The 18,111-nt window shown below is 33.7% G+C and overlaps 4 protein-coding genes across 4 annotated transcripts in view; 2 read left to right on the top strand and 2 right to left on the bottom strand.

Moving 5' to 3' along the window:
- Positions 1 to 1,504: 1,504 nt before the first annotated feature.
- Positions 1,505 to 2,435, top strand: LOAG_17281 (hypothetical protein; the record flags this gene model as incomplete). Its single annotated transcript, XM_020449941.1, has 4 exons — positions 1,505 to 1,600; positions 1,830 to 1,928; positions 2,084 to 2,185; positions 2,298 to 2,435. The coding sequence occupies 4 exons, from the start codon at positions 1,505 to 1,507 to the stop codon at positions 2,433 to 2,435; spliced, it is 435 nt and encodes a 144-aa protein (XP_020306454.1).
- A 124-nt stretch (positions 2,436 to 2,559) lies between these two features.
- LOAG_17280 (hypothetical protein) lies at positions 2,560 to 3,634 on the top strand (the record flags this gene model as incomplete). The annotated part of the gene is made up of 3 exons (XM_020449940.1): positions 2,560 to 2,650; positions 2,855 to 2,949; positions 3,536 to 3,634. The coding sequence occupies 3 exons, from the start codon at positions 2,560 to 2,562 to the stop codon at positions 3,632 to 3,634; spliced, it is 285 nt and encodes a 94-aa protein (XP_020306453.1).
- A 453-nt stretch (positions 3,635 to 4,087) lies between these two features.
- Positions 4,088 to 8,834, bottom strand: LOAG_06244 (ubiquitin-conjugating enzyme family protein; the record flags this gene model as incomplete). Its single annotated transcript, XM_003141777.1, has 12 exons — positions 4,088 to 4,225; positions 4,447 to 4,605; positions 4,976 to 5,143; positions 5,414 to 5,594; positions 5,944 to 6,112; positions 6,243 to 6,349; positions 6,506 to 6,699; positions 6,846 to 7,058; positions 7,340 to 7,585; positions 7,790 to 7,925; positions 8,411 to 8,521; positions 8,710 to 8,834. The coding sequence occupies 12 exons, from the start codon at positions 8,832 to 8,834 to the stop codon at positions 4,088 to 4,090; spliced, it is 1,947 nt and encodes a 648-aa protein (XP_003141825.1).
- Positions 8,835 to 12,661: 3,827 nt separating this feature from the next.
- Positions 12,662 to 18,111, bottom strand: part of LOAG_17279 (adamts family protein 2) — a gene marked incomplete at both ends in the record, with an annotated part of 12,855 nt that continues 7,405 nt past the window's right edge. Inside the window, 10 exons of the mRNA XM_020449939.1 lie at positions 12,662 to 12,798; positions 13,351 to 13,622; positions 13,875 to 14,011; positions 14,198 to 14,340; positions 14,525 to 14,751; positions 15,270 to 15,451; positions 15,555 to 15,674; positions 16,054 to 16,155; positions 16,331 to 16,540; positions 16,845 to 17,027. Coding sequence (XP_020306452.1) covers positions 12,662 to 12,798; positions 13,351 to 13,622; positions 13,875 to 14,011; positions 14,198 to 14,340; positions 14,525 to 14,751; positions 15,270 to 15,451; positions 15,555 to 15,674; positions 16,054 to 16,155; positions 16,331 to 16,540; positions 16,845 to 17,027 — 1,713 coding nt within the window. The remainder of the gene's footprint in view (positions 12,799 to 13,350; positions 13,623 to 13,874; positions 14,012 to 14,197; positions 14,341 to 14,524; positions 14,752 to 15,269; positions 15,452 to 15,554; positions 15,675 to 16,053; positions 16,156 to 16,330; positions 16,541 to 16,844; positions 17,028 to 18,111) is intronic.

The raw sequence follows: 18,111 nt of genomic DNA, 5'->3' as shown, positions 1-18,111 counted from the left end.
AATTTACCGTTTATAAAACATCGCCTCGAACCACCGATAAGCAGTTCTCCAGTTTCACTAACATTAAATTTCGTGCCCAACAACGGTTCACCAATTTCCACACGAGTTTCTCTAAATGCTAAATTATATCCCCTCAATTGTTCTGCTTTTATTTAAGCCAATTCATGGGCTTACATACTTACTTCCAATCGATTTTATGACAAGAAGCCCAGCAAGATACTTCCGTGACTCCGTATACATTATAGAAATTAATGAATTTATGGTCGATTAATACAAAGGAAAACTATAAGAAAATTGTTATGAGCCACTATGAAGGGGTGAAAATTGTGTAATCATGTGGATCAAAGTCTCTTGTCCTACCGTGAGCATAAAACAAAAAGGAGTTTGTGGGAAACGATTGTGCACCCTCTGCTATGTTTGGCTAATTCAGAACATTTGAGTACAATACACATCAATTTGCATATGAAATCTATTATCATAGATCCAGGTAAATATGAACAAAGAAAAATGGATTCAGGACTGGGTCGCTTTACATAGGTAAATTTGCTCTTAGTTTTTTTTTTTTTTTTTTTTTTTCATTTTGCTCTATTTATCATGTACTTATAATCTTACGACTGAACAGTTCGGTTATTTACTTCATTAATGCCAGACATTTAGACCGATATGATATTCTGGAAAGGAACTGAGTGATTTGTTTACTGCATAGTTAGATTGAATGATTAGGATTACTCTGAATGAAATTGAGCTTAAATTTCATTTTTAAATAAGCCGGCAAGCAGAAATGAGCTGAATAAAGTAGAAATGATATGCTAAAATAAGTGTAGGAATATAATATGACTAAGAGAGCATTTTTCGTTATCGTCTTTTTTCCTTTTTTTTCCCCTGCTTTTTTTCCTTCTTTTTTTTCTGCTTCAGATTTGTTAAGGCTTAGTTTTGTTGACAGTAGTTACATTGAAAAAAATTTCCTCTAGAGACTTTGAAACAGCGTTAGGTTGACGTTACTTTCGCAATTAGTTTAAATTATATATTTCGCTTTGAAAACAACCTCATAATCTCACTCTATTTTGAGGGATATAGAAAGATTGGGTAGGAGGGGACAGTTTATCCATTTTCTTCGTATTAAAATCATTTGGCACTTTTTTTCCACAATCATTTCGTTGTTTTATATGTTTCGTTCAATTATTTTCGTTCTTGTAAGTCAGTTCAGTAGTTGATTTGCTTTCTGCATGCTACTGGTAAGAAGTATGTCGACTTATTTCTTATCAAATGATTACCACCTAAAGATTGGGCAATCATTCATCGTGATTTGCTTTCAGCTTCAGTTTTCATCTCTTATTATTAACGATGTGATGTTTTTAACTGCCAGTATATGAACTGGATAGTGGAATATTTGAATCATTTCTCGTTTCATATTGTTTTTAAATGTAACGTTTTTGCGTTTACGAAGAGCTTTGTTAACCGTATTTAAAATCTTTAGATTGAAAAATTTGAAGTTCTGTTAAGTATGCATTTCCGCGAGGAAGTAATTCTTGATGAAGCACAAAAACAAAATTTGGAAAGCCGGACCCCTGAATTAGCCCAGTTGATACTCTACTTGCAGGTATTGCTATGTAAAGTTACAAAAACTGTGCTTTATAAAGCCTTAATAAAAATTGTTATTAGATTTAGTACGCACTCGATTCCAAAGTTTGCCTATAACATCATTTTTTCCCTAAAGTGAAACTAAGCGACAACATCCTCATGCTACTTTATTGTGTTGTTGTGATGAAAAGACCATTATAATGTCTAGCTAATTATTTTTGTAAGCTGATTATTTTACATTCTTTCAGAGTAGGAAAAAGAAATGCACTAAAGTCCCAAATATTAGAATATGGGAGCAGTATATCGACGAAACAATTGATATTCTGGATGAAGTTGTTGGCGTCAAGGTATGTATTTAGACGAATCAAAAACTAATCAGTTCGAACTATTTGACTCGGGATGCTTTTCATCTTTATCCTAAGACGAGTAAAATTTACTTTTTGTTTTTAATAGGTTAAGGCTCCATTTCACAGCTTTAATTTCAAAAATTAGTTCATTTCAGGTTTGCAAAACAAAAACTTCTCAGGGATATCAGTTGTATGTAAAAAACGCTTTAAAAATTCAACACGATACTTCCGATGAGAACCATTGCTATTCAGAGAAAGTATCCGTTTTGCTGTTGTTGTTATGAGTGTTTATGATTTTTAAGCTTTTTCTTAGGCAATTTCAAAAATTACATGGAAATCAGACAAATTGATTTATATATTTTATCATAGGATAGAGCAAAGTATGGATTATTGATTGCGATTCTGATGTTTATTTATATGATGCGTCGTCCTGGTTCTCTTACTTATACCGTTTCCGAGAATTCACTAAAAAGTTTCTTGGTAAAAGTGCTTTTATCAGGAATTTGAAAAATTTTATCTTCATTATTTGAAGTTTTTTAAAATTTAGCAGATTAATTTACGTCCACTACAAAAAGTTTAGTTTGGACTCAAATATAAATATAAAGTCTTGATATTTTTACCTAAGAAAGAAATGGGTATTGTTGAGAACAGTTGTTTTGGGAACCAAGCTGATCTAAACAAATTACTCGGAGCTGCACCTACTGCAGAATTCATTTCACAAGGTGAGACCTCTTTTTGGACAAGTTCTTTTTCATTGATTCAAATCACTTATGTAAAGGTCGATTTGAGAAATTTCAGGATTCGTTTAATCTATATATTAGTTTATTTCTTCTAATTCTATACCAAGTTTTTTTCCATTGTAATAGTTCAGTACGTTTACTTGTTTCAGATAATCTTGATGTGTGAAATGTAACTTTTCATTTAAGGTTGGCTAACTTTCACAAAAGAAACGGACGAAAGTGGTTGCGATATCATAACTTATGATTGGGGACCTCGGGCAAAATCCGTCGTCGACCCAATGGTATATAAATTTTTTAAAAAAAAATTTTCTGCATATAGCAAAGAAATTATAGTCTGAAATAAGCGAGTAAACAAGTAATTGCTGTCTATATTATTTCCCTAGCATGAGATTAAACATTTTCGCATGCTAAGAAAAATTATACGGAAAGTTACTAAAAATACTGCAGAATTCAATATTGTACATAAACAAATGAATTAAAAAAGAGGATAGAAAAGTAAGCGGACGAAATATTTAACTAAGGTGATGTTGTTTGTGGCATACTATCATTAAGTCATTTTGATTCTAAACCTTACCTTCTCCCGTCGCCAATCATTAGAGCAAAAATATCGTGTCTTAAGTGCTAGAACATCAAATCAATTCAGGAAATGATGCTCCAACTTAACCTGCGGATTTGATATCGAATGTTAAAACTTGAGAAGAGACTCAACCCAAACATGTGAAGTTAAACAACTTAAAACTTTAAGAAAAGTGGCTTTTATATTTACTTTAATGAGATTTTGAGTATTACTCGGACAATATTATGCATTTGTTGGCTAATGGGTTTAATAACATTTATAAAGTTAAAAAAATTTGAAAAAATTTCTAGACGATTCTCCGGATATATTGCACCATGGATGGTAGTGTTCCACACCATTGGGGATTGCATTATCAAGAAGCACAAATTGCTGTTGCTCGGAATGGCTGATTGCTCCTTAATAGTTGACAGAAATTTGAGCATGTCGTTTTTTGTAATATTGTATTCATTGGTGTGATGTTTGTATTTGTTTTTTGATTGTTGATATTTGTATAGAATATAGTGGAAGAATGTTTTTTTACAGAAACCAATGGGGTTATATGTCTTTTTGCGTATTCGTAAAGTTATTAATGGAAAATTTAGTCGTAGTACCATTTAACTGTGGGTAACATTTGTTTTCACATTGAGATATTGGGTAGAAGTTTCCTAATGGTGGATAGTTTAAGAATTCCTTAAGTACTGGTTTCTTATGCATTTCCAGGCTTTCATCAGTTAGTCAAGCAAAAGGGCAATGGATAAAACAAGCGGAAGATCCGCATATTCACTTGAGATATCAATGAACTTCTGAACTTAAGATATTAATGGATATAAAGATTTACAATCTTAGTTTTGCTTCCATATGATTTACACGTTTAGTTCTACAGTGAGTAACCTTATTTTCCCTTTCTCTATAGAGGTATAGATAAAAAGAATGAACTTACATTGCCTACTGCTGGTGCTCATTTTTCGGAAATCTTCAATAATCTGACAAATCATCTGCTCCTGTAATTTCATGGTTAATATTTTTATGCAATAAAGACTGGATTTCTTCAAATTAAGCTAGATGTCATACTAATGTTCAGAATTTTTGAAATTATCCTTAGCTCAATTTTCAAATCTCCAAGTATTCTTGAAAGATTGAGAAGATCTGCGAAGCTGTGATCTGTAACAATGTTGAATCCATACACCGTAAAATAACTGAAACTGAAGACTTGAACAGCAACCTGTGCGAAGAAGTTAGTCGCTGTATCAAACGGCAATCGTCTATTCTTTCGTAAATGTTTCTCGATTTCGGGTGTATATTTGTTCATTTCTCTAAGCCAGTTTTGTGCTTGCTCAATGACTCTGTGACGTTTGAGCCAGAAATGACGCTTAATAACGTCCTAAAAAATTGTTTAGCACATTTATTGTTCACAAGATGCAGATTAAAATACATTTGTACTTTGCAGAAAGCAAGTCTTTCAACACATTATCTGAACTGTATAGCGACACATCACAGAGGATTACTTTGTACGCCTGACAAGTAAATTTGGAGACATAAGTTTAATGTGTTATCTCACCTATGGAGACATCAGCACCTTCCAGACGACTAATTCCTCAAGGACTCCCCTTGCATTCCTCAACTTTCCGTTATTTAGAGACCACCTTCAATATTAATATTTTAGCATCTTCAGGAAAGTTACTGAATGCTCAAATCACGCGAAATTGAAATTGCACGGAAAGCTGGAAAAGGGCGAGTCATAAAAGACTTACCTTGAAATACGAAGGGCCATTTCTAACTTGTTCTCTAATTGCGTAAGTTAGTGTTGCATATTCGACCTGAAGATTATAACGTTTTGAATATCCGTCACCTTTCGCAGTTCCTTGATACTTCTCAAAGCCAGGTTCGTTGAAATATGGCTCCTTCACGAGTATTAAACCCTGCAGTCATACTACTTTTTTCTTTAAACAGTTCACGAATAAGTGCAAGATAATGTCATTCATACTACACCCTAACCACATTGTAACGACACGGACTAAGAAATGATTTGTTGAAGTATTTATGGTTATACTGTGATTATATTCTAAAAGTATGAGTTATTTTTGAGAGATCTCTGCCATCCAAACCTGTTAAAGTTCAATATTCATTCTTTCCTCTTACCAGGTGGAATTTTGGAGAGAATCCCGATTGATATTTTAGTTTTGAATTACCTGAATGCTAATAAGCACTTGTAATAGAGAGCAATGTGCGTTCCATTTCTCCTCTGGCCGTCCTTCCCATGTACCTAGTATCGATAAACAAATTTTACCATCATTGTAAAGATTTGGACTAAAGCGCACATCCCCTTCGCCAGTGGTCAGAAAAGCACATTTTGGTGGCGAAAACGGATAGCTGCAAAAATAGAACATGAATGTGATAAATTATAAAATTCAGTCACACTTCAAGGAAATATTCAAGAATTTGCTAGTGTCTTCGACATGTTACTTTTGCTTTAGCAAACATTAGGAGATGCACAACATTAGGAGGTCCTCACTTACTGAGGATTCAGATTTTCCGAATGATTCTAAAATGAGTTTTCGTACCTAATACCGAATGAATTGTACAGCTCACAAATAATTTTATAAAATAATTGCTTTGATTGGACCTTTTCTAATTTCATATATTCTTGATGATGAAAGGTGAGGTTAAGGAGTTGCGAAAAGTGAAGTTATTATTTTCATTCTGATTAGTGAAAAAATACCTTGTTGGAAAGAAAACATCAAATTCAAAGAGGCCATTCTGATAAGGTGTGTCATCTGGTCCCGAGATAAGCACTTTGACAATGTCACATCGTCCTTCATCCAAGCAAACAAATATGCTATTGCTAGCATTCAAAGGTAAGCTGTTTGGCATTGACGCAAGTTCCTTAGCTATAATTTTGATTTCCAGCACAAAGTGGTGAAGTTCAAAGATAAAGTTTCAGGCTAGAGTTCTCCAAATTTGTATCCGACGCAGTTTACCGAAATTCGAATTTGAAGTCTTTTGAAAAAATCAACTAACCAATTCTTTTTGTCCTTTCTTTCAGAGATGATGAGAACGGATTCACGTTACGCACTTCCTTCTTGAATGTAAACGGTACCGTAAGTTTGCCATAATCACCGATAAATCTGAAATAGACGAAATTTTTGGGATAGAAAATTTTTGATTCTTTGATTTAGCTTTATTCTATCTTGAAGCAATATAGCTAACTTTTACTTAAAGTTCAGTATTCAGAGTGCCAGGAAGGAAGCACAGGAAAATTTTTGATCAAATTTCAAACAAACCTGAGTGTTTGCACTTGAATATTTTTCAAAGTTCTATAGTAAAGAATTGATAGATTTTCTTTTTCAGCAGACATCTCTTCATCGCATTTTCCCAACAGCAGTGCTTCATCGTTCTCAATTCTCATTGCTACTGTCCTTACTCGTTCTTCGACCGGAATATCTTGCTCATATCGGTAAGCAGCAGCTATCAGAACCTAAAATTCAGACCTAATCTGTATCGATACCTCCTGAAAGGAAAAAATTCATGAATGCAATCATTGGTAGCATTTGTAACTCAAAATTTTAGGCAGCAGTTCTAATCATTCAACTTATGTCGATCCTGTTGCGCCTTGATGCATACCTTTGAGTACTGTTGTACTTTGGTGATAAAATCGATAAACCTAAAATCCAGTGAACCCATTTGGCCTTTGAAAGAATTGGGATATGAGGCCATTGTGTTCGAGAATCGTATCATTAAATCTTTAGCAATCGAACGAGAACAGTTAACAGGATGCACCAAGTACGGTACCAAAGCCGGCACTACAGACATTGCCGCTGCTGTCTCCAGAAGCGCCTGTAAAGCAATATTGTTTATTGCTTAAAAATTCAGTTTTTAAATTCAATTTTTTTCAGAAATTCAATTTTCGTGAAAATTTGCTTTTCAAAACTTTTCAAAAAGGAAGACTGGAAAGATATACTGTGATTAAAATATATGTTTATCAAATACTACTACTTTGGACGTTAGGATTAGATAATGGTAGTAAGTGAATTGTTTGAAGCGATTCCTTTGCATCGTCGCTGAAAGTATAGGGTAAAATTGTGATAAAAATTATGATAAAAAAGTGGATGTGATACCTGATATAGTTCTGTACGTTCGCTAACGTCGAAAACACTATCATTGTTAAGATGATATTCAAGCAACGGAATGATAGCTGACTCGCTCAGTTCTCGGACAACTGGCTTACTGATATGAACCGGAAATCGATCTATGAAATGCAAATGCTCATTGGTGGAAAAGTCCGGTGACGCGCAGTAGATATATGCTGTTACAGCATTTAGTAGCCAAATGAGATGCTCCTCCCGGATTAGACGCTCTTCTATCTGCATTCAGACAAAAACTGCTATCAAACTTATTAGTTGATAATTTACCTCCTCTATTTTCTATTTTTTTAGTAGCATTTTTGATAAATTCTAAGATTATTGTAAAAATAGTTGGTCAAAAACTAATTACAAAATTAAACATTAAATGGGAAATTTGTTACAAAATTATTCTAAATTTCTTCTCAATTCTTCAAATAACTCAACCGTCCGTTCGATATTCCATCGGCTACGAGTCGAACCATATCCGTAGCCGACACCTTTCTGGATGTGTCCTGTGTAATTGCTTGTCCTTGTAGATGATTGTTGTCCTCTCCTTCTTTCACTGTGAACAAATTCTGACCTGAAGCTATTTTTGTGAAATATCAACTTTTCAGAATGTAACTTTTTGGCGAAAATGAAATTTTAGCTCATTTGATTAAAAGCGCTTTTCCTAGTTTTCTAGTGCCACGTAATAAGCAAAAATATAATTATTGACTGACAATTGTTTGTGTTTTATTTTTTTAATAGCAATATGTGCTCATTTCAACCTAAGCATATACACTTTCATTATCTATGATTAGGGTAATTTGTTTTCGGATCACTTGCTGTATTTGGAGGAGATTGACCTTTTCATGGTTTTTAAAAAAGCAATCAAATTTTCCACCCTTTTAACAATTGAAAATAATATTTGAAAAGTAGCAAGAAACAAAATATTTATTATTAATATTTTGCTAATAACATTATTCTGTTTTTATGGATATGCCATAAAATGGTCAACCTAATCGATCACTTTCTGTTATCCATAAATTATCCAGAATTCCTCAAAATATTATTTCCGAATGCAACCTGTTTTGTTTATTAATGCCGCCACATTCGGCTATCTTTTCGCATATTCGTCTAAGGACACCAGCTTGAAATAATTGTAATTTTTCTTCTGAACTGCAATCACTTATAATCCTAAAAATGTTCATATGAACATTCTGACAACTTGAACTAAAAATAAGCATGACTAATTTTTGAGCACAAAAAATTGCAAAATATGAAAACTGATCGCAAAAGATACATTATGCTGTTTAGGCATTGAACAAATGACTAATTTACTAATGACAAATTATATCGATTTTGTTCATAAGAAGTACTACTACCTGGTCATGTGTAGCATATTGGTCATTCGTAGTGGTTTCTGAGCAAGCGTAAGTAAAAGGCGTTCCGAGATTGTTGAAGCACCTTCTGGTTCAGGGCTTGGCGGTAATGACACCATTGTACCCATCACAACATGCTTATGAATATTAAATTAATTATATAGTTGAATATGAACAATATAAACAAATAAGCATATTATGCAAAAAAAAAAAAAACAGTTCAAATTTGGTTTGATAAGATTTCAATGATGCATTTAATGGTCAGAGATGGAATGTTGAACCGTTCATTTCAAGTGCAGTCAGAATTTTTCTTAACTTTTATCTAACTCTTAGCTTTAATCTAGCAGTACTATACGCTATGATTTTTTCATAAAACAGACTTTACCAAGCTCTATGTTTGAAATGCTAATCGAAAATTAAATTTTTTTCTTTGCAAACAAAAAAAGCTTACAAAGAGCAGGGTGTTATAGAGGCTTATTAGCTTTGTAAAAGGAGGAAAGAGAAGAAAGCAGTTGAAAATGGATTTTTTCCTAGATGAGTGGATGTAAACATTCTAAACTATGGATATAAAAATTATAAACAAGGCTTTCAAACCTGTAATGCTTGTTCGACATGAGGAGAACGAAAAGTGTAAGATGAGATCTTCTGGGTCTAAGTCTAAGCAGACCTAACTAGCTAGTATGTAATTATTATAATATGCTATAACTAAGAAGCAGAAAAGCACTACTTGTATAATAAACACATCAAAACCTAATGGACTCGTCATCAAATCTATTTTAGTTTTTATGAAATCAAAAATATGTCTGAAATTTAATTGTCTGCTAAAGCATAAATAAAGCCAATGTGAACTTAAGTCTGAACTTCCACTTCTCATAGGTATTAAATTCTATCTTAAATTAATTCCATCTAATCGAGGAAGGAGGGATAAAGATTTCATTATAGTAAGTATGTTTTTCTTTTCTTTAAATTCTGAACATAAACCAAGTAAGATTGAATAAGAAAAGTAGGTAGTGACTTAGTCTGCATCGATGCAGTTCCGATACAAATTTCTACATGAAATCAGTTGTTAGATCAATTTAATTAACCGACATTAGTTCGGCCTAAAAGTTTGTACTGCCTAACCACCATTACCTATTTCGGTTTTTTTAAAAAAGTATGCGTGCACGATATCATTATTATTGATACTGTCCCGAGAAGTTACATTTTTGCTTCGGCTTAATAAAGATTGAGGAGATCTCGATTCATTGTATATAATCGCATAATCAGAATATGCCTTATTTTGTTGTCGGATACGCTATGAGTTATTCTGCTTCCCAACGGTGATAGATCGATAAGTTCATTAGGTCACTAAAGCTTAGCTCAAAAAAAACATTTCCAACTTCCGGCACAAATAAATTCCTTTTAAAGTTGCTATTTGCGTTGGGAAATAAATTCGGGGTTTAAAGCCGTGATGTAAATTATTCTTGAATGATTAAATTTATCATGTCATCTCACATGATTTGAATTAAATTATAGTTGATCAAAACTTGAATGATTAAAGAAAATCTGTCTGTTCTTCGATGACAAATAATGAACGAAACTCATTGGAGAAAAGCAATTATTATCGTTTTTCTTTCATGCCATATCTTATTATTATTCTTCTCTAAAAAAACTTTAAAAATTTGTAACATATTTGGCAGAATTTCACTGAGCTTAATTTGACATAGTTTTCAATTCATTCAACTCATTAGAAGCATGAATGTAATGGAAAAGAACGTTGACTTCTGTTCTAAATATAACCATGAATCCCTAAATGATCTAACTCATTTTATGAATTCTTCTGGATTTCTGGTTCCAATCTCATGATTACTGCCAGTTGCACTTGTTTCCTATTGGTTATGCTAACGTGCTGACTAAATATGTCTTTATTTCAGTTATTATATATCAGGAATCTGTGCTTTCGCCGTTAACATTGCATAAGAATTTGCTCATTCAACGGAAGGAGCACTGCATGGAATGTCTGAATAGAGTTTGGTTAGAAGTTCATTTTCAACAATTTATACTTGAAATAGTCAACAGTGCATAATATAACGTAACAATCATCGCAATTAACAAAATGGAAAAAGAAGACAGCAATGAAGAGGATGGGATAAAAGGATTTCTCTGAAGTAAATGAGAAAAATTGATTATTATTATTATCATCATCATCATCATCATCAGTAATACAATAAACAAATGGATAATTGCGACTATTGGCAGTAGCATGTCATAATGAAGTAACGAACGAAGTGGCAGTGATGCTAAGATTGCAGAAAAAAGGCGTTGGGTAAGAAAGGCTTTATTACTTCACTAATGAATTCAACCAGTTATCAGTTGAGGATTTGAAATATACATACTTACTCCATCCTGACTTCATTTTTGCAGAATTAAACTAAAATCATAAAGTATAAAATTATTCTACTAAATAGTTAAAAAAAACTCTGTGTAATGATACTCGAACAATCAGTACGCTCATCATTTTCATTTTCAATCTATAGACTATTCATTTAGAAGAGATCGATGTAAAAGTATTGGATAGATTCAGATATGTCACTAAAAAAAGAAAGGAATGCTACTAAAATTATTTTCATTTGGAATTTATCAAATGAAAAATAAAAATTCATTTTACTAAAGTCCAGCAGTTTTGATCTTAAAAAAACTTAGGCTTGTTTGATTTCATTCTTTCGTTCTGTTGACTGATATATTAGCTGTTGTGAGGATTTAAAGACATATAAAATTTGCTAACATAATGTACTCAAGAAAAGACATACAACAAATACTGAGGTAATCCTTACTAAAAGATAAACAATTAAGCAAGTGATCACATTTGACATTTTAAACTTGAAATGGCAAATCAAGTGAATGATGCAAAAGATTTGCAATTAGGGAACTAATCTTCTTCAAGAAAATTAAAGAAATTAAAATTTTAAAAATTATCGGCTTAGAAAATTTTTACAAGTCTATCAGTGCAATCAATTTATATTTTGGAGTAATATTTCTCATCGGTTATTGAGATTTTATTACTATATTCATGTCACGGTTCTCATTACTACCACTTTTGTTATCACCGTTATCATCAATATCATTATAATCAATATGATATTAAAGATATTGCTATTCCTATCATTGTTACTACAAATGAAAGAGATCGTCAAAGCGGTGTCGTTGATAGGATATGATCTCACTGTTTTAAGAGCACAAATTTTTACAAAGTCAGTTTGATTATCCTTTCCCTAATGATAGAAAATAAATTAGTCTAAAACAAGGTTTATAAGTAAGAGATAGAAGAAAATTATGAAAAATAAATTATGATCAAACGTATTCAAATTTAAAGGATCAAATACAGAGAGATGATAAGATATGAATGGATTGCTAAAAAAGCTTTAAGGAGCGCACAATGTCGAGCGATAAACATCAGTGATCAATGTCGATAAGCAAATGTAAGATCTCCTGATAAAAATGTAGCGAACATATAACTCGCAACCTCAGGAATAACTCTTAGTAAAAAGACAAATGTCTAATAAATAAGTGTGAAGGAGAGAATAAATAGTGCTTTTAATGGAAAAATAAAATATCATGCAGAAAAGAATTCGCTCGGCAAATGTCAGCAACAGAAGAAGCACTTCTCTTCTCCAACTTTGTTTGGAAATTAAAGTAGAAACAAGTAAAGGATCACTTCTGAACCGAAAACAAAAATTCACGTTAATCATTAGTTAAATTTGGATATGCCCTCTACTTATTTACAGTGGTTTTGATGAGCAATTCTCATACCATGAAATAAATAATCATCAAATTTCCTTCTGAGTTAATCAATCATTTGAGGAAAAATAAATGAATAACGAGTAAGTCAAACAAACGCACGTGCATGCATAGGATGCCAAGCAAGTCACATGCTCGCGAGGTGTTGCTAACAACCTGAACATGCATTAATTTATCCTCAGCATCGTTGTAAATTGCATATTTCTCGTTCATATTCATTTCCAGAACATTTCCTAGTTGTACCGTAGCATTTACGTACCCGCTTTCGGACACCTCTACCGCATGTTTCAGAACACGGCGACCAATAACCCCAGCCTAAAAGCTCACATTTGGTGCCACTGAGTTCGGGTTAGTTCTGGTTTTGAGAAGAGCTTCAGTCGTCACTTTACAACTGCTATCATAAATTTCTAAAGATCCTCAAGGTCAATCTTTTCCGTTATTTCTTGAAACATAAGGCTGTAAATAAGCGAAAGATGCTAATCTTTGTTTATAAGGATATAAGTCATGCTTGGACATGAAATATAGCAGATGACGTCAAAAAAGATTGAAATTTGAAATCATCTGAAGAATGCACGCAGGATTTTTGAAAAGGAGGGAAAAGTCTGAAGAGGAATAGAGATCACTAAAGGAAAATTTGCAACAGTGCAGGATCATATTCAGCAGTTCTTGACAAGGAACCATTGTTGAATAACCAAAAGCGGCGAAGATTTCGCTTTCCAAAGTTTGCATCAATCTGACCCGTAGAAGTGAAAAGATAATTGGTAGCTGGTGGAATTCTCGTTGTTATAACAGATTTCTGAGTGGTAATTGGAGTTCTACCATATGAGACTTCAGCCAAAACGATAGTATCAGTGGAATAGTACTTACCTCCCCAAGAAGTAGTGGTTCCAGAAAGAAATGACTTGCAATGTTTGATCATGCATGGCATTGAATCTTTGGATGGACCATTGCATGTCCCATGTTGACACAATCGGGTACGCCTTTTAAAACCTCCACCACAAGTCGTACTACAAGTACCCCAATCAGACCATCCGGACCACTGACCAACTGCCATAGTTCCATTTGCCTTACATAGATTTTCGTTGCAGTTCTGCCGTTCCAGACTACTTCCAGAACAATCGTTTGCAGCTGAACACTTTCTAAAAACAGTCACAACCATCATTTGAATCCAGCAGAGAAGCGTAACTTAAAGTGGAAGGCGACAAATTACTAAATAAATAAATAAATAAATAAATTATCTCCCTATAAATAAATAAATTAAAGCTCCTGAAATTCATGTCTCATTTTACAAATTGGCTTTTTAATATAGCGACTAAATTTTATACATCATGTAACACAAATTGCTTATAGTGCAATACCATAATCAACCTGTAACTGTAATTGCCAGTTACCTCTTCCGCGTGCGTACACCTTTTCCACAGGTCTGGGAGCACTGTGACCAGGCTTCCCACTGCAACCATCGGACGCTAATTTCACAAGGACCCAAATTACATGACATCCTTGATTGTCCCGAACCATCGCATGGTTCCTGTTATTGAGAAAGCTATTTTTCAATATTTAATCCAATGACAAGATTCTTTACAAATCAAAAGATAATTCATTCAAACATCATTAATGTTCGACTTTGAAAGTTATTCTATTGGTGACTATTAAAATTAAAAAGAAAATCAGGTAGTGAAACTGCTTTGTATTTTTAGTTTAGTTCTATGCTTACTTTGGTACAGTAACGATTTCGACTCCGTATTCCCGGTCCACAGCTAACCGAACATTGCGACCATTCGGTCCAGCTACCCCATAAACCAACTGTAGCTGTATTGCATGCACCCATATTACACTGCCGTGTTTCCATCGAATTCTCTGAATCATTACTGCGAATGAGTATATCTTCAGTAATAACGATATCTATGATATTCATTCATTTCTAAATGAGCTAACCTTTCATGATATGCTAACTTCCTGGATGGAAACTCTAATATATGAACAGTACCAATGCAATATCTTGATGATATTATGATGATTTCAAAGAAGAAAAACTTTTTACCTGGACATGAGAAGAAAAGTGAATTGTGTGACGCACTGGAGCACCGTCGATACCGTGCTTGTGATCCGATACCACATGAAACGGAGCATTGGTTCCAAGAAGTCCATTCACTCCAGCTACCTTCTTGACCCGACGCTGTATTGGTACCACAAGCTGATAAACTGCATTGACTTTTCTCAGATGATGCACCTGAGCACTCATTTTTTCCACCACTGCATGATCGAATCCTGTAATCTCCAATATATAACATCCAAACTGTTGAAACCTTGAAGTTTTCATCATTTATGTGATATGAATCTTAATAACTAATGATAACAAAGAAAGTTGGCGATAATCTTGGGAATTGTTCTAAGAGATTTGAGAAATTCCATCATCACTATCATTTTATAAGTCAATAAAAAATAGCTTATCAAACAAACAGAAAAAACATGGAAATAGAATAGACATAGTGCCAGTTTACTAAAAATGTTAGCATGATTGTTTTTTTTTTTTCTTTGCATTGGGCTCATTCTTTGTAGTGTATCCACATAAATCAATAATATAATCTCTTCCATCATATGATCTTAAACCTGATCCTTAATATTTCAAGAATCTGCTGCCTAATATAGTTGAGGATTTGATAAAAAGCTTGATAAATTTAAGATTTAAATTTGTGTGAAGATTTCGTCATGTTAAATGTGATGAAAAGGGATTAATACAGCTGAATTTACGACAAAATAAAAGTTTTGTTCTCCAATAAAATTACCGCTTCCTGTAGCCCGTACCACATGTCTGTGAGCAGAATGACCATGTTGACCAGGATGACCACCGAGCTCCAGCAGCAGTTGATAATGTATTAGTCATTACAGTTCCCTGAGGGCATCGTTCATTAGCGCTAGGACATGATATGTCACGTGTGATTAATGCACTGCTATCACAAGACAATGGCTGCAAATAAAATGTATTTTTTAAATCAGTTCATTTCGAAGTGATCTCCACCACATCATATCGTCTTATCTGCGATCAATGTTGAGTAATTTGAAAAACTAACAAGACATTCGCCATCCAGGCAATATTTATTGGTGCCACATGGAGCACCGTCGGGAAGAATATCACCAAAAAATCGATAGTTTCTTTGGGATCCATATCGACTTATCACATCACAAAAGATCTAAATTGGCAAACAAACTACGACAGTTCAAACTAATCCAGTGCTATTTGATGTAATTTTCAGTGAAATAAATTGATAATTCTACTCTTCACTGTCATGTCACTGTTTAAAACTATTGACTAAAATGCTCGCCTAATGTTTCAGTGCTGCCACTCCGACCTTTTGCGCAGAGATACATTTTACACGGAGCAAATTCTCAAATCTGAAACGTTTCGACGTCAGCTTTAATTGTTAGCAATAAACTTTGCTTGAAGTTCGGTCATCAGTGTTATGCGTCACATGCTAACTTCAAATCTGTGCTGTAGGAAAAAGCTTTGTTACGATCCTTTTCGAAGCAAAATTAGAATTATTAAATATTCAAATTGCGTAAAATGGAAACCTTGCATGCACGTTGAGGGTAACGAATCAATTGAGTGCCGTTCCCGGTTAAATCAGGATCATTTTTTAGTCTTTTCTGCTCCGTGCAGTGTTCTTTAATATGCTGAAAAAGACGTATCAAATGAAGGAAGCTGGTATTAGGTTTATTCTAGAAAAATTCGCAACTTTACCGCCGTATCAGAAAGAGAAGAAATTTACGCATGTATCTTCTTTCATGAAGTGCATTCTTCGCTCTACTTATCTGTTTTTCGCAACTACTCGTCATCTCACAAATTTACCTTATCAACTGATTTGCTGGACGAAGCGCACCGGCGGTTGCATACAACCGCACGCAGTGTTGACCCAACGCACTCTGCACCACCATTTGTGGGTGGTGGATTGCTGCAGGTCCGAGTACTTGTAGAAATACCTATGCTGCCAGCTACATCAGCGCAGTTGCACGATTGACAAGAAATTTCAGACCAGTCGGACCACTGCCCATCGATACGCTGCAATATCAAAATATTTCAAACTGATAAATGATATCAGATCGGGTTTAAAGTTTTAGGAAAGGCTAATTTCAATACAATAAGATTTTTTTCAAAATTGGCGAAAGTTGAATGTACCCTAATATTGAAATAATGGAAATTCTGGAACAAGAAGATAACCTAGCCTGTTATTACGTCTCAAGCCTAGGCTATCAGTGAAGCTATCCAAATAATTAAATAAGCTATAAATTCGAGCAAGGATTTATGAATTAAGCACATGAATATCTTTTCACTTCTGTCTGTTCTAAAAAAAGGCCTAAGCAACCTTGGGTGTTGCAGAAGGGCCAATTCTAGACCATGGCACACATCGACCAAGTTCACACCATTTCGATGAACCACAAAAAGTTCCCTCAAGAGCTGGATGAGAAGTAATTATTCGGCCGAATGATGACTGTCCGCACCACATCATATAGCATATACCGTCGTAATGGTCCTGTCGTGGAGTAATCTAGAGAAGATTGTGGTGTTTGCAGAATCCGAACATGAAGGATTTGCTTAAAACAGACTACATTTATCCAGAAAATTTAACTATTTAACAGAAGTCTTTTAACAAGCAGACGTAACATTCGTCGATTTTCTGTGTGTCGGAAATGTGAGCTCCACAATTACAATTTTTTTATGTGCAAGCATTTAAACCATTTCGTAAAATCCCTTTTATGGAATGTTTAATTTACTATTTCTCGTGAAATTTATTCATTCACAACTCCTCGCTTTCATTCCAAGCGAAATTTTTTCATCTGTTTTTGTTCTTTCACGTAATAGCAGCTTAATCTCTCTAAATAATTATTTAACCGAATGAATGATTCATTAAATCTTTTTAATTATTGCTCTCCGATTAATAGTTTAAAATGAAAAAACTCAAGAATTAGTTATATCACTACTTTTTCCAACGACAAAAAAGTTCCTTAGAAGCCAAGGCAGTTATCATTAAAGATAGCACCTATTGATTTCCTTCCATACCTCTTTTTAACGAATTTTATTTTAAACGTAATTTATCGTATTAATCTAGGAAGTTTGTGCTAAAATAGTTTTTCACAATATTTCTACGACATAGAGCGGAAGAAACCAATAGAAAACAGATAGTGATGGTGTAATTATTCTCGAGGAAATCTGGAAAGATGAAAAGAAGTGGAAACGAGTGTAATAAAAGTTTACTCGTATGGAAGAAGGTACGAATCTGCAGTATTTCTTCACCTTCTTTCTCAAATATAAGAATAGTTGTTCAAGAAAATATGCATAATCAATGATTTCGAGAGAAGAAAAAACTGACATTAATCCTATTGATAGTTAAATTTAATATTCTCTACAAAATCAACCAATTTTGCTTCCTTTCAATTGCAGAGAACGGTAAATATATTGAAGGAAGAGTTATCATGCAAGATGAAATTTTGTTGAAAAAAAATGATCAGTGAGAGGATGCTACCGGATACCATTGGAGTGACACACCTCTTCGGTGATTTTTTATATCAGGAATAAGATCAAAGGTCAGGTAAGAAAGAAAAAGCTGTTTGATTGAATGTTTGTAATTGATG

This window comes from Loa loa (genome assembly GCF_000183805.2).
Source record: "Loa loa unplaced genomic scaffold supercont3.57, whole genome shotgun sequence".
Taxonomy (NCBI): Eukaryota; Metazoa; Nematoda; class Chromadorea; order Rhabditida; family Onchocercidae; genus Loa; species Loa loa.
The sequence above is the reverse complement of the archived record's forward strand: the minus strand, read 5'-3'. Positions and strand labels throughout refer to the sequence as shown.